This window comes from Mustela lutreola, chromosome 5 (genome assembly GCF_030435805.1).
Source record: "Mustela lutreola isolate mMusLut2 chromosome 5, mMusLut2.pri, whole genome shotgun sequence".
Classification (NCBI taxonomy): Eukaryota; Metazoa; Chordata; class Mammalia; order Carnivora; family Mustelidae; genus Mustela; species Mustela lutreola.
The window spans coordinates 145090060-145105443 of NC_081294.1; the positions used below are offsets into that span (position 1 = coordinate 145090060).

The 15384-nt window shown below is 35.7% G+C and overlaps 1 protein-coding gene across 2 annotated transcripts in view; it reads left to right on the top strand.

Annotated features, from left to right (window-relative positions):
* Window positions 1-15384, top strand: part of DTWD2 (DTW domain containing 2) — a 102733-nt gene that overhangs the window by 13462 nt on the left and 73887 nt on the right. For both annotated transcript variants that reach the window (XM_059175801.1, XM_059175802.1), the window contains exons 2-3: window positions 7020-7110; window positions 14113-14207. In XM_059175801.1, coding sequence (XP_059031784.1) covers window positions 7020-7110; window positions 14113-14207 — 186 coding nt within the window. The remainder of the gene's footprint in view (window positions 1-7019; window positions 7111-14112; window positions 14208-15384) is intronic.

Sequence of the window (15384 nt, forward strand, 5' to 3'; positions counted from 1 at the left end):
CTGGCTCATTTTATAGATTAAGTTTTTTAAAGTGACAGTAGAGGGCACTGTGGTATTTAGTTTTTCAAAGCTTATTTTAAAATTAGAAAGTTGGCACTTTTTTGTGTAATGCAGTGTATCTATTTAACTAATCTATTGAAAAGCTATGAAACTCTTTGTTCTTTGATTTTTCACTCCATTGGGACTATAAAAATTTTGTTGAGTACTAGGAAATTTGAGGTACACTATTTTTCTGGGTTCTACATTTGCCTTTGTATAGTGGATGAAAGAAATCTTTTAAAATAGTAATTCTTATAAACCTACTCACTAATTTTTAAAGTTTGGCTGTGTGAGATTTTCTTGATTAAAATCAGTACTATAAGAAAAATAGCTTTCAGTGAATATAAGAATTTAATTAAACTTCTGGAAGATGTTTTTTGTAAGTCCTAGCATCTCTACTTCTATCATATATAATTTTATTTGCCTACAGCCTGTCAGAGATAGCATGCCCAGAGTGACAGATTACCCTCGTATTACTGCATTCACCGAGGAAGCCAGTAAGTCTTAGTCTGACAGAAAACCTACATATTTATTCCTACATCCTTAACAAGAAAAGAAGAAAAAGGTTATTTGATTACATTTTCTCAGGGAAATTATTTGAAAATTCCATTTATATTTTAAGAATGTAATTAACCTTAATTGGGTTGCATAGATTTTATTTATTTATTTTTTGGGGGGGTTGTATAGATTTCAAAGAAGATAAATACCAATGATGGAAAACAGTATTTATAATACATTTGCAATGCATTGTAAATTTTTCTCTTTTCTACTCTTACAAAGCATTGCAAAGATAGAAGGGAGAAAAATCTCAACTCCTATTTAGGTCGTTCTATTATAAATTAGCTGAAAACTACTAGGCTTCAATGATTATATTTTTATAACCTTTGCCTCCAAATCAGGAGTTACTCCCCAGAACCTACATGAAAACCTGTGATGTGCTCAAGATCACATAGCAAGATAATGAATGACCTTGTCAGTGACATGTCTTAATAGTTATTGCCTACACCTGTACCCAACTGACCAGTTGATAGTTCTTCAGATATTAATATTTGTTCTTCAGAGCTACATAAATTCTAGAAGTAGCTTGGCTTTCATTTTATTTTTTTAAGATTTTACCTAAAGTAATCTCTCTACCCAATGTGGGCCTCAAACTCATAACCCAGAGATAAAGAGTTGCATGCTTTATTAACTGAGTCAGCCAGGTGCCCCTTGATTTTTTCTTTTTCTCTTTCTTTTTTTTAAAGATTTCATTTATTTTTTTATTTGGGGGAGAGAGTGAGAGAGAGTGAGAGAGAGCACAGGAGTGGTAGGGAGGGGCAGAGGGAGAGGGAGAAGCAGACTCCCTGCTGAGCAGGGAGTCTAAGGACACTGGGCTCATCCCAGAACCCTGAGATCATGACCTGAGCTAAAGGCAGACACTTAACCAGCTGAGCCAAGAGGAGTCCCAGGCACCCCATGATTTTTATTTCAAAATGACTGTTTACTATTATAAATAATCAGTTTTGATATGTAGTTATTTGGTATCTATTTTCCTATCAACTGTAATAGTTCATGCGAAGCAAGAAACTTCTAAATTCTTTCTGGCACAGACAGAACAAATAAGCTCCATGAGGGCAGGAATCTTTGTCTGTTTCATTGTCCCAAGTGCCTAATGTCTGGCACATAGTTAGTGTACAGTAAACATTTGAATAAAAATTTGTTGAATTTATAAATTATTTAATCCATTATCAATTAAAATATTTAAAGCTTCTGGAATTAAGTTTGGTTGTAGGGAGACTTTGTTGTTCTTTGGAAAGGGTTTTAGAAGGAGGAGAACAGGTACTCTGCTACCTACCTAGTAGTTTGGTAAAGATGATTTAACACTTGGACAGTGAGGCACCAGTGTAGTGTTGGAGACCATGGCGGAAGAGGAGATTATGAGCCAAATGGCTGTTAAAGTAACAAATAAGCACACATTTATATTGTAAAGTAACTCACTAAACATAAAGTTGATCAATTGGAATGCAAAGTGTTTTAAAGAACTATACTTTTATTAGTTTGAGCTAATTGGAATTAGAATTAGGTTAATAAAGGGGACATGCTTTAAAATAAATAGGTAATGATGTTTTATGAGCCTGTCAAAGTAGAAGCCAAAACAATTAGTTTTAGCTTAAATCATAGTTATGGTGTGTACACATAAAATGCTCTTTTCTTTTTTTTAAGTAACTATTTTCTTAAGTAAATATTGTTGCTGCTTATGTACTACCGCGTACTGGAATGATCACAAATTACAGCGAAGGGAGATGTGAGATTCTGAATTTCATTTATAATATAAACTAGTCATTCAAGTACTAGAGAAGAAATGAAGGAGAGATCAATATTTGATATGTTAAAAAGTGAAGGTCTAGGATAAGAAATTGTGTGGGAGGAGGAAGGCATCCCCGAGGTGGAGGCAAGAGGGAATGCAAAGTTTCCTTCATGTATTCAGCAGTCTTTTACTGATAGCTTACTGTGCTGGGTACTGCTGTGAAAATTGAAAAGGCCAAGTCTTTGCCCTCCTGCAGCTTCCATTGTAGGAAAGGAAGGCCGCCTTCAGATAACATAATGCCGATAGTACCAGAACACCTCTCTTTTACTGATTAGGTTGAACATTCTTTTTCTACTGCATTTTTACATTTTTTAAAAAATAACAGCTGTATTAAGATATGATTCACATACCATGACATTCATTCTTTTGAGTCAGAGGTTTTTGTTACATTAGCTGAGTCGTGCAGATATCACCAGTATTACAAAGGTTTTAGCAGGGTTCTCTTTGAAGGTCTGTTTTCCAGATCTTTCTCTCAAGCTGACATCTTCTTTTGGTATCACATCCTGCTTGTTAGGCTCCACTAATTACCAGCTGATTGTCCTATTCTTTCTTTCTTTCTTTCTTTTTTTTTTTTTTAAAGATTTTATTTATTTATTTGATAGAGATTACAAGTAGGCAGAGAGGCAGGCACAGAGAGAGAGGGGGAAGCAGGCTCCCTGCTGAGCAGAGAGCCTGACACAGGGCTCCATCCCAGGACCCTGAGATCACGACCTGAGCCAAAGGCAGAGGCTCAACCCACTGAGCCGCCCAGGTGCCCCTGTCCTATTATTTCTATACAGTACCCTAGGCTATTACATTCAGGCAGGGATGGTTTTTGAGGTCACTCTTTGAGGTTTGCTCTGACGGTGGCGGTTCTCTTAGCTCTTTTCCTTGGTTCTTTCTGCTGATCTAGCTGGTTTATCATATAGCTTGCTGGTCTTCATTATCAGAAGAGTTATTATTGGGGTGCCTCCGTCGGTTAGGTGTCTGCCTTCAGTCAGGTCATGATCCCAGGGATCGAGCCCTGGGATCAAGCCCCACATTGGGCTCCCTTCTCAGCGGGGAAGCATGCTTCTCCCTCTCGCTCTGCCAGCTACTCCTGTTTGTGCTCTCCCTCTCTTTCTCCCTCTCTCTGTTGCAAATAAATAAATAAAATCTTTTTAAAAAGGGGGCAGAGTTATCTTTGAGAGCACCCTTAAACTTGAACTTGCTCATGCTCTGTTTCAAATGAATTGGGTTCCTTTGGGAAGAGCTTCAGAGCTCTCTTTTCTTAGAGTCTGCCTCCCTTGGGCAAACTTTCCTAGCTACTGTTCTGGGCACAGAGCTAAGTACTAGCTTCTGGCATGCTGCTTCTGGTGTAGAACTTCTGTCCCATGAACAATCTAGGTTGACCACTCTTGGATCTCCAGTGTTGCCAGCCAGCCTCCTGCATGGTGGTTAAACTTCTGTTTTATAGCTGGAGGCGGTGTGGAGGAAGGCCACTGCTATTCTCTGGGCCACCCTCACCAGGAAGATAGCCTCCTCTGCTTGGAGTTGGAGGGGATGAGAAATGCTTGTGGCCTGCCTTTTTTGTGACATATGGTTTAAGCCTTATTAAGAGCTGAGAGGGAGCTCTGTCCTCTTGGCCACACCAACCCGGAGGGGAGTTTGTCGACTTGAGCTCGGGCAGGGTAGGAAATTGGTTATGGCTCTGATGCCGACAAACTGTACCAATACCAAGTTTTAGTAGATTTTCTTGAATAATGTTTCTTCCTTTGAATATGCCCCTAGGACAGTTTCCAGAGACTTTCAGTGATTTTTTTGTTTGTTTTAAACTTTTAATTTTCATTCTAGTTAACTAACATTGAGTATTATATTAGTTTCAGGTGTCTGATACAGTGATTCAAGAACACCTGGTCTTGTCATGCTTATCATAAGTGTGGTCCTTCATCCCCATCACCTATTTCCCCCATTCCCCCGACTCCACTCCCCTCTGGCAACCATTTGTCCTCTAGAGTTCAGTCTGTTTCTCGGTTTGCCTCTCTCTCTCTATTTCCCGCCTTTATTTTGTTTCTTAAATTCCACATAATAGTGAAATCACATGGTATTTTTCTTTCTCTGACTGACCTATTTTCTTTAGCATTATACTCTCTAGCTCCATCCATGTTGTTGCAAATGGCAAGATTTCATTCTTTTTACTGCTGAGTAATATTCCGTTGTATATTCATACCACCTCTTCTTTATGCACTTATCAGTTCACGGACACTTGGGCTGCTTTCATAATTTGGCTATTGTAAATGACGCTGCTACAAACATGCAGGTGCATGTATGCCTATGAAGTAGGTTTTTTTGTATTCTTTGGATAAATACCTAGTAGTGTGATTGGTGGGTCATAGGGTGCTTCTATTTTTCAGTGATTGTTTTTTAAAATGCTTTTGTCAGCTTTGCTTATTTCACTGGACTTTGGGTCTGTGAAACACTTTCCCTTCATCCTAGAAGTGGAACTCTCCAAACTACTTAATTCTAAATCTTCTAAAGTTCAAAGATGTGTTCCCAGGAAGGAAACTATGATTCTGGGTAACTGCAATTTATTATTTTTTTCTTTTTTGAGTAACAGTTTGGGTCAGACATGAAAATCAGAGCTACCAAAATCCGAGCAGTTCTTTGCACTATCTCAAGTATTGTACTGAGGACTTTCATACTCACTATATAGGTGATGAACTAAAGATGTTATTTTCAGGGTTTATTTTACCTAGTGGTTTTCTGCCTGCAGAAATCTGCAATGTCTACACGGCTTGTTTACTTGACTGGATTTTGCAGTTCTTTGACTTTTCTGGTATGTGGATGTTTCCTTCATGGAATAGTTGATATTTTTTTGCATTGTTTCATAGCCTGTCATACAACTTAGAGACATTTAAGGTAATATCCATTCTTAATATATATATTTTAAAGTTTATTTATGTAATCTTTACACCCAACATAAGGCTTGAACTCATGACTCTGAGATCAAGAGCTGCATGTTTTACTGACTGAGCCAGCCAGGCGCCCTGGTGATACTCATTTTAATTCTGAAATTTTAAATTGGCTTCATCTGTTATTAAATTACGTTTTATAAGAAAAGTTTACTGACATCTGATTGTGCATTTCAGTCATATGGGGTTTCAGATACAAAATCCGAATCTTTGTACTTCGTCTTCTTCATCTTTCTACTCAGTGAGTTATCTTTTTTTTCTAATTGCAGCCCTTCATCTCTTTGTCAGTATACATAGTTCCATCAACCACTCTCTATTTTCTGCTCCTCTCTGTATTTACTTGTGTTTACTCTTCTATGACCCCTGAAAGATGCTCTTCATCTCTCTTAATCTGCTTGCATTCCTGAATGGGAATCCATTGTACGGCAGAGTAATCATACTGAATCATTTCAGACGTCAATGGGAAGGGAGCACGTTGGTTTTCCCTGGGGTAACCATATATTCTAGGTTCAGTGGTGGAAAGGGGAGGTGGGATCATCTTGTATGGTATATTTCTATTCTAAGATATCATTTAGATAATTTCTTCAGCAGGAACATAGGTTTGACAGTTTCTTACAGAATGAGGTGGTAGATACAGTTGAACCAATTTACTCCCACTCTGTGGTTTATTAATGTAATAATTTCTTACCTTGAGGTATAACTCTACATAACTTAAACTGAGAAAGGAATTGATAGCAGTCAGTTTTGTAGTAGTAACAGTATGCTGTTGGGAATTCCCCTTAATACAACATTCATTTGTGTGCTGTTTTAATGGCAGGTAACGTCTGCCTGTAATAGTGATCTGTCATGAAAATTTACCCCCATGATATCTGGCTGCTTGATGAATTTCATATTACAAACATATATCAAATATGGGATTCAATGGTAGAAGATTAATGTATATTTCTGTAATACATTTGGAAGGACACACAGGGAACTGGTCATTGGTTGCCCCTATGGAAGAGAATCTCCTAGTTTGGAGGACTGAGATGGAAATACATACTTTATTCCATTTGAATTTTGTAATGTCATTAAGTGTTACTGAAACAATAGTAAAGCACTAAGAAGTAAGTAAAACAAAAACAAAATGAACAGTAACAATAGGGAAAATAAATTGGTAAGACATTCTGTAGATATAATTTCTGCTAAATATAATCTGGTGGCCCATTTAGGGTTTCTTTTTATGATGGTAAGCTCTTTGTGTTGATTAATTGGCAAGTTTGATTCGAACTCTCTTCTAGGTGGTAATTATATTCTTGTATTTTATCATCATTTTATTCCTTCTGATATCAGATGATTTAGAAGAGTTGCCAGGTTTCTCTTTGATATAGGATCTATTCTTGATTTGGAATGCCAGGTAGTAGAAGTGTTGCTTCAAGAATAAAAAGACCATGATAAGTATTCTTCACTTATGATAACTAAGACAGGATTTTTTGAGGTACTTTGGTTTATATAGATGGTGCAGAATTTACTTGAATCTTTGTCCAAATTCCATTTCTAAAGTCTAATTGATTAAATTCATTCTTGGTGTTTTATTTAAAAGAATGCAGCTTTAGCAAATATCTTTACATAAAGAAGAGGATTATGTTCAAGTTTTAGGTTATTGTTTTATCACTGTATTTTAAACATTTACAGGTTTTCTTTTTCTTTTTCCTGCCCTGTAGCCGGCCTCAGAAAGTATGTTTGTGTCCATTTCTACCGTTGCATCCTCTGCACATCTCTACTCATTTATACATAATTCAGCATCCAGCCGAGGTAAGATTTATAAAATAACTAATTTCAAATAGAATATTAGTATGTAAGAGGAAACACACTGATGAACATATTCATACGTTCCAGCTCTTTAACATATCTGAAAATAAATTGATGATAAATGCTTTGTCTTTGGAAAAAAGTTTCTTTTATATATTATAGTGTCATGTCATATGCTTTAGAGACCTAAAAACTGTTATCTCATAAAACTGTATTATTTCATAAAAATGGTAATTGAATAGTATAGAAATTTAGAACACCAGTGATTCTGTGTGAAGAAAAAATGAAATTTTGTGAGTGAAGAACCAAGAAAATCATTGCTTTTTAAATTTTAATCATAGCACGTATTTCTTAATGTTTCTTGTTAAAGTAGAAATGCCAGTATTTTAGTATTATGAAATGAACATATAAAATAAAATTTTATTCCTGTAATGAGTAGAGCAGATATGTATATTTTAAGTATATATGTTGTAGATGAGGATTTTTTATTTAGTACTTTCCTGTATAGGTGAAAATTGTGCATGTACTGGTGTGTATGTGTGTTTGTAATTCATGATTAACTGCAGTAAAGAAAGAAGGGAGGGAAGGATTTCCTTGATAACCATAAATGATAATCATTATGAAAATACTTGATGCATGGTACAGAATGGGTTTAGATTAACTGAAATTAAAATTCTTCTAGCATTTGGGAACTCAGGATATAATCTACTGAGTCAGACTTTTGGAGAAGAAATAATTTTTTTCTTAAATTTCTGAAGCCTTTGCCACTTTGAAATCCTTAACAAGGATTTGAAAGGTATCAGTCTGTCTTCTTCCTTTTCCAAATGATGAAACACTTATTCTTTTACTGCAAATTGTCGAATATTCCATTTGTTGGGCAGCAGTTTTTTTTGTTTGTTTGTTTGTTTTAGTGTTACAACATGCTTTTGTCAGGATTTGAACAATTGAACAATTTGGTCACTAGCATTATTTTGCTGTATTTAAATTTGCAATGCTCTGCAGCTCAGAGTTGTAAAAAATGATAGTTTATGGACCATAATAGTTTTGGATAAAACTCGACTTTTGATGGTGAATGTTTTTTTCATTTTGCAGTATACGTGTGGCAACATCTTTGTGAATATGTCTCCTCAAGCAAGGGAAACAAAAGCAAAAAAATAGTGTAATAGTGGTTATTATTTTGTGGTTCCAGACATAAGATAGTATTTAAAATATAGGTGTTTTTAAAAATTTGTGCCAATTTTAATGTTTTCAGGGGCCTCTACCTTGGTAGTAAAGAAATAAAACTGTCATTATTTGAGGTGACGTAGAATTACATAAAACCTTAAAGCCTCTACCAAAAACTATAAGAACCAATAATTGAATTCAGTAAAGTTACATGATATAAAAATAAAATACAGAAATCTGTTGTGCTTTTATACCCTAACAATGAAGTAGCAGAGGAGAGATTAAGAAAACAATCTCAGGGGCGCCTGGGTGGCTTAGTGGGTTAAAGCTTCCGCCTTCAGCTTGGGTCATGATCCCAGGGTCCTGGGATCGAGCCCCTCATCAGGCTCTCTGCTTGGCAGGGAGCCTGCTTCCTCCATTCTCTCTGCCTGCTTCTCTGCCTACTTGTGATCTCCGACTTTCAGGTAAATAAATAAAATCTTAAAAAAAAAAGAAAGAAAAGAAAACAATCTCAGTTGCAGTTATACCATAAAGAGTAAAATACCTAGTAACAAATTTAACCAAAGAAGTGAAAGACCTATAGTGTGAAAACTATAAGACATGAAAGAAATTGATGGTACAAATAGAATGATATACCATGTTCATGGATTGGAAGATTTAATGTTATTAAAATATGTATATTGCTCAAGGCATTCTACCAGTTCAGTGCAATACCTTTTAAAATACCACTAGCATTTTTCACAGAACTAGAGCAAGTATTCCCAATATTTGTATGTTACCACCAAAGACCTTGAATAAATAAAGCACTCTTGAGAAAGAAGAGCAAAAATGGAGGTATCACAATCCCACATTTCAAGATATCCACTTCGAAGCTGTAATAATCAAAACAGTATTATGTTACTGGCACAGAAGTAGACATATAGATCAATAGAACAGGATAGAGAGACCAGAAGGAAACCTATACTTATATTAATTAATGTAATTAATTAATTAATTTACAAACAAAGGAGGCAAGAATATACAATGGGGAAAAGAAGGTCTCTTCTATAAATGGTGCTGGGAAAACTGGTCACCTACATTCAGAACAGTGGAATTGGACCACTTGCTTATACTATACACAGAATAAACCCAAAATGGATTAAAGTCCTAAAAGTGATATCTGAAACCACAAAGCTACTAAAAGAACAGATAGGCAGTAAGGTTTTGGGCATTGGCCTTAGCAGCATCTTTATGAATATGTCTCCTCAAGCAAGGGAAACAAAAGCAAAAAATAGTGTACTAGTGTTGTTAGTACACCAAAATTAAAGACTTCTCTACAGTGAAAGAAACCATCAACAAAATGAAAATGCAATCTATGGAATAGGAGAAGGTATTTGTAAATGATAGATCTTATTGTTGGTTAATAAGGTTAATATGCAAAATATACAAGGAACTTACACAAGTCAACATCAAAAACCAAATAATCCAGTTGAAAATGGTCATAAGACCTGAAAGAAGACATACAGAAGACCAACAGACACATGAAAAGACACTCAATGTCAGTTATCATCAGGAAAATGCCAATCAAAGCCACAATGAAGTATCTCCTCCTCAAGCCTGTCAGAATAACAAGTATCAAGAAGACGAGAAATAGGGGGCGCCTGGGTGGCTCAGTGGGTTAAATCCTCTGCATTTGGCTCAGGTCATGATCTCAGGTCCTGGGATCGAGCTCTGCATCAGGCTCTCTGCTCAGCAGGGAGCCTGCTTCCTCCTCTCTCTTTGCCTGCCTCTCTGCCTGCTTATGATTTCTCTGTGTCAAATAAATAAATAAAATCTTTAAAAAAAAAAAAAAAAAGAAGACAAGAAATAGCAAGTGGAGAAAATGGCACCCATGTGTACTTTCGGTGGGAATGTAAACTGGTATAACCACTATGGAAAATTATGGAGTGTCCTCAAAAAATTAAAAATAGAAATACCATTTGACTATTAAGTCCATCAGAGGGTATTTACCCACAGAAAACGGAAACAGTAATTTGAAAAGATACATGCACCACTATGTTTATTGCAGCATTATTTACAATAGCCAAGATATGGAAGCAGCCTAAGTGTCCATCGATAGACACACGCGCGCACACACACACACACAGGAGTATTTCTCAGCCATAAAAAGAATGAGATCTTATCATTTGTACAACATGGGTGGACCTGGAGAGTGTATTATGCTAAGTGTAATAAGGCAGAGAGAGAAGGACAACTACCATATGATTTCACTTATATGTTGAATCTGAAGAACAAAACAAACGGCAAATAAAAAAAAAAAAACAACTGGAAACATACTTATAAATACAGAGAACAAACTGGTGGTTGCCAGAGGAGAAGGTGGTAGGGGGATGGGTGAAACACCTAAAGGGGGTTAGGAGGTACAAATTTCCAGTTGTAAAGTAAATAAGTCATGGGGACAAAAAGTACAGCATTGGGAATATAGTTATTAATATTGTAATAATGTGTGATGACAGAAGGTTACATACTTACTGTGGTGAGCATTGTGTAGTATATAGAATTGTCAAATCATTAGGTTCTATACCTGAAACTAATAAAATATTGTGTGTATATCAGCTATACATGATAAATATTATGTATAAATACAATATAATAATATAAATACTCAATAATAATTAAATTAATAAAATTTTATTTATTAAATTCAGTAATAAAAATTAAATAGTAAAAGGTCAAAAATGTAGGTGTTTTCATTGATTTGTGGCAGTTTTAATGCTTTCAAATATCTTATTCATTCATTTATTTGTTTTTGCTCTCCTTTGCTTCCTTTCTTTCTTACTTTTTTTCATGATTAGTTCACAGGGTAGGTGATCCCTCTATAATTGTGTATGCTACAGATATCTTTTATACAAGTATCTACAACTATATCCATACTGTTTTTCCTTGTCATCCAAGGAGCTTTCCAGTTTTAATCTAACTCAATAATACTGGCCTTCCTTGTACTTAATCTCAGCACATTTTTTTTTCTTTTTAATGAGCATTCTAATTTGACCATTCCCCCTAAAAAGTGATTGAAGTCCATTTAGATAGGCTTTAGGAGGAGGCTTTGGGAAAAGATTTGATGGAGTGGATGATACGGAGGTGATATGGTGGAGCATTTCAAAGAGTACTTACATGTTTGGAGAAAAATATTTAAGAATAAAATGTAATGGTTATCTCAAAAGTGTGAAAAATATCTGTAAGGAAGAAATGTTCTGTGACACCATGTAGCCATAGTGATGTAAGCACTATTTATTGACTTAACTAAAAATATGAGAATATGTGATGTTAGGGCATGATGGAAGAAAGGTAAATCCCTATTTATTGTAAGAGGCTGTGCTTATTCAGTGCCTTTAGTTAAGAATAAGGGCTCAGGAGCCAGACTGCTTGAATGTAAAGCCTTAATAGCTCTGTAAACTGTAACCCTGGGCAAGTTAATTAACTTCTCTGTGCTTTAGTTTCATCATTGGGAAAATGGACATGATAAAAGATACACTTCTTTACTGGTTTACTGCGAGCAGTAAATGAATCAGTTTGTCTATCCATCTATCTATAATGTACTTAGAATTATGTTTATTAGAGTCAGCTATGATGATGATAATAAATGGTGGTTTTAAGTAATACTTAAAATTGATAGTAAGAGGGGCACCTGGGTGGCTCAGTGGGTTAGGCCTCTGCCTTCAGCTCAGGTCATGATCCCAGGGTCCTGGGATCGAGCCCCACATCGGGCTCTCTGCTCTGCAGGGAGCCTGCTTCCTCCTCTCTCTCTGCTTGCCTCTCTGCCTACTTGTGATCTCTGTCAGATAAATAAAAAAAAAAATCTTAAAAAAAAAAAATTGATAGTAAGAGGGGCACCTGGGTGGCTCAGTGGGTTAGGCCTCTGCCTTCGGCTCAGGTCGTGGTCCCAGGGTCCTGGGATCGAACCCCGCATCTGGCTCTCTGCTCAGCGGGGAGCCTGCTTCCTCCTCTCTCTCTCTCTGCCTGCCTCTCTGCCTGCTTGTGGTCTCTGTCTGTCAAATAAATAAAATAAAATCTTTAAAAAAAATTGATAGTAAGACACACATGTTTTATACAAATATGGAGATAACTACTAGAAGAAATAGTTGAGAGAGTTAAAGTACTTGCCTTTGGGAAGTGGTAGTGGGGAGTATATCTGGGAACATTATAAATCTTTTGATTTTGATACTGCACTATTTAATTCTATATATATGTATGTATGTATATATATGTATGCTGGTAGAAGTTTGGAGAGTGGTTTAAGTAGTATGTGTCATAGTCTCATAGTGACGGTAAGGAGGGAAGAAAATAATAGGACATATTGGAGACTGTCCCAGACCTCTCCCCTTACCTCTCCTCATCCCGTTCTCCGTAGGAGCTGCTCCACATTGGTTCCATTCTCCTCACAGCTCTAGCTTGCTACATGTTCTTTTTAATTGCAAATCCCAACAAATCTGACTCTGCTCTTTTGTTTTCCAAGTTTTAGGTAGATTAATTTAACTACTCTTGGCATCTCTAGATTTACCTTTTCAAATTATTTTAATCAACACTTCAGAAACCTAGGACGAAAGAGATTAATGCAAAAATGTCCCTGAAGGATGTATTTGTGTGTGTGTTGAATACCGTTACTACCATAATTTTTGTTTCTGTTATAAACATAAGTAATGTAATTATAAACTTATTTTTGGTTACTTCAGTAAATTCATATGAAACGTCACCCTTTTGTGTGTTAATATGCTGTGTGTATTAATGTGCCATAATGGTCACATTAATTGCTGTGAGGATATATATAAACAGTGTTACATAAACTGATAAAGGTAACAGGGGTCTGTAGGTAGGTGAACTGCTCAGAGAGGGCTCCTGGCACTTATTACATCAGGCTTAAAATTTCCAGTTGGGCCAGTGGAGACGAGCCAGACAGTGACTGAGCACTATAGACTAAAATAACCAAGAAGAGGCAGGCTCAGGCAAACCAGCATATCAGCTGGGTATACTAGGATAAAGGATAGAATTCTTGTGACAGGAAAGGTGGTTTTTAGTGTTGAAAGCTAGGATGTTGGAAAAAAACACTGATGATAGTTAATGGAATTTGCATGAATGGTCACCAGATTTCTCTGCTCTAAGGTTATTTTACTTTTCCCCTTCCTATAACCTTTATTGTTTGGACATAGCCTGTAAATCCAACCCACATTCAGGTGAGTAGGAGACATTAAGCTCCACCTCCTGGAGTAGGGAGTACTTATGTTTACTACTTGGAATTCTTCTGTAAGGAATTTTATCTCTTCTCTCCTATTTATTTTTTTATTTTGGGTCATAATCCAGGTACTTTGCTATTTACTTTGTTATTCAAATTGTACCATTTTGGTCATTGGGAACTCTTTAAGCTTGGCTTCTGTGTCAGTTTGATGGGCTCCATGACTTTTTCTTTTTTAGCACTTCCTTCTTTCCTGGACATAAGGATTTAGGCAATTATCTTTAAGTTGATACTACAAAATGTAATTATTACTGAAATAAAATTTGTCAGAATAAATGATTCAGTTTAGTTAAATGCAGATTTCATTTTTCATAATCTTAACTATTATTTATATTAATGTAATCTTCTTATTTGATTAGTAAATCTCTAAACACACACAAGTAAAATAAAAATGTGTACTTATGTTTAATACTGATAAATCAGAGAAACTGTGGCTCTTTTTATTAAACTGTGATTTGTAATAAAAGTCTTGTGGAAGTTATATATCATGTAATGAATCATGTTCATCATGAGTTTTAAAAGTGTGTTTGTCTAAGTGAAAATCTATGTCTTAATTAATTTTGTAATTAAAGGAAAGCAAGGTGTTGCGGACAGTTCCCCTATTAGCAGCATGCCTCCCCCAGGACAAGTGTAAAGTCAAGATTGGTCGTCGCTTCAGTGAAGAAAGGTAAATTACCTTTTAGGGAAATTGAGAATAAGTCACAGCTACACAGATCTTTAAAAAGTGGTTTCTTTCACCTTATCCATCAGACCCAGAGCATGGTACATTGGAAGAGGTTAAAAAAAAATTAAGTTCTGCCTTCTTCCTCAAAATAATACAGGACAAATCAAAACATGAACAAAAACACCCTCAGAAAACACAGGCCAAAATGTAATAAACAGAGGAATTATCTCAGTTCTACAGGAATATATTTTGAGTCTAAAAGACATATATTTACTGTTTATTTCATTTTAGAGGATTTGTATTAGATTTAGTTGTATTTTTTCTTCTTTCTTTTCTTAAATTAACAATTATATATGATATACATTTATGTAAATGAACACATATTTATCCAATTCCTGCCCATTAAGGCTTTCCTAAGGCATGATGACTAGTACTATATTTAGTATTCTTGTTATAGGCACATCACATTAAAAAAAATTTTTTTTTTTTAAGATTTTATGTATTTATTTGACAGAAAGAGCACAAGCAGGGCGAGTGGCAGGCATTTCCAGGAGAAACAGACTCCCCGCTGAGCAAGGAGCCCGATATGGGACTTGATCCTTCAGCTCAGGTCATGATCCCAGGACCTGGGATCATGACCTGAGCTGAAGGCAGACATTTAACCAACTGAGCCACCCAGGCTCCCCAGATCGTATCTTTTTTAAAGGATGCCTTTTCTTGTCATGTTTAAAATAACTCTTTGATTGAGGCCCAGTATTTTTAGGGGCAGCAGCCCATTAGTTGATAAGTTCACTGACAGTTCTATAATGTACTTGGATCTTACTTCACATACAATGTTCTTGGATCTTATTATATAACCCATTATCATAAATTTATATTAAATACTATGTATATATTTAAGTTTTTCTGCAAATCTTTTATCTTTGAAGCATTTTTTTTTGCTTTTCTGCCTATTCACAAAGCCTTCACTAATTATTTTGATCCCACCTGCACAGTTAAGTATATTTTTAGATGCAAAATTTAATTTCTTTTGAAAATACAGGGATTTGTTTTTCAGTCCACTTATGAAAATGCTAAATAAGGCTAGTACTAGCTCCCATCCCAGGGAATTGACCAAAATTTTCCCTTCCCTTATTATTTTGGGTTCCTTTTTATTTAGTTTCAAATTATGAAAATAATA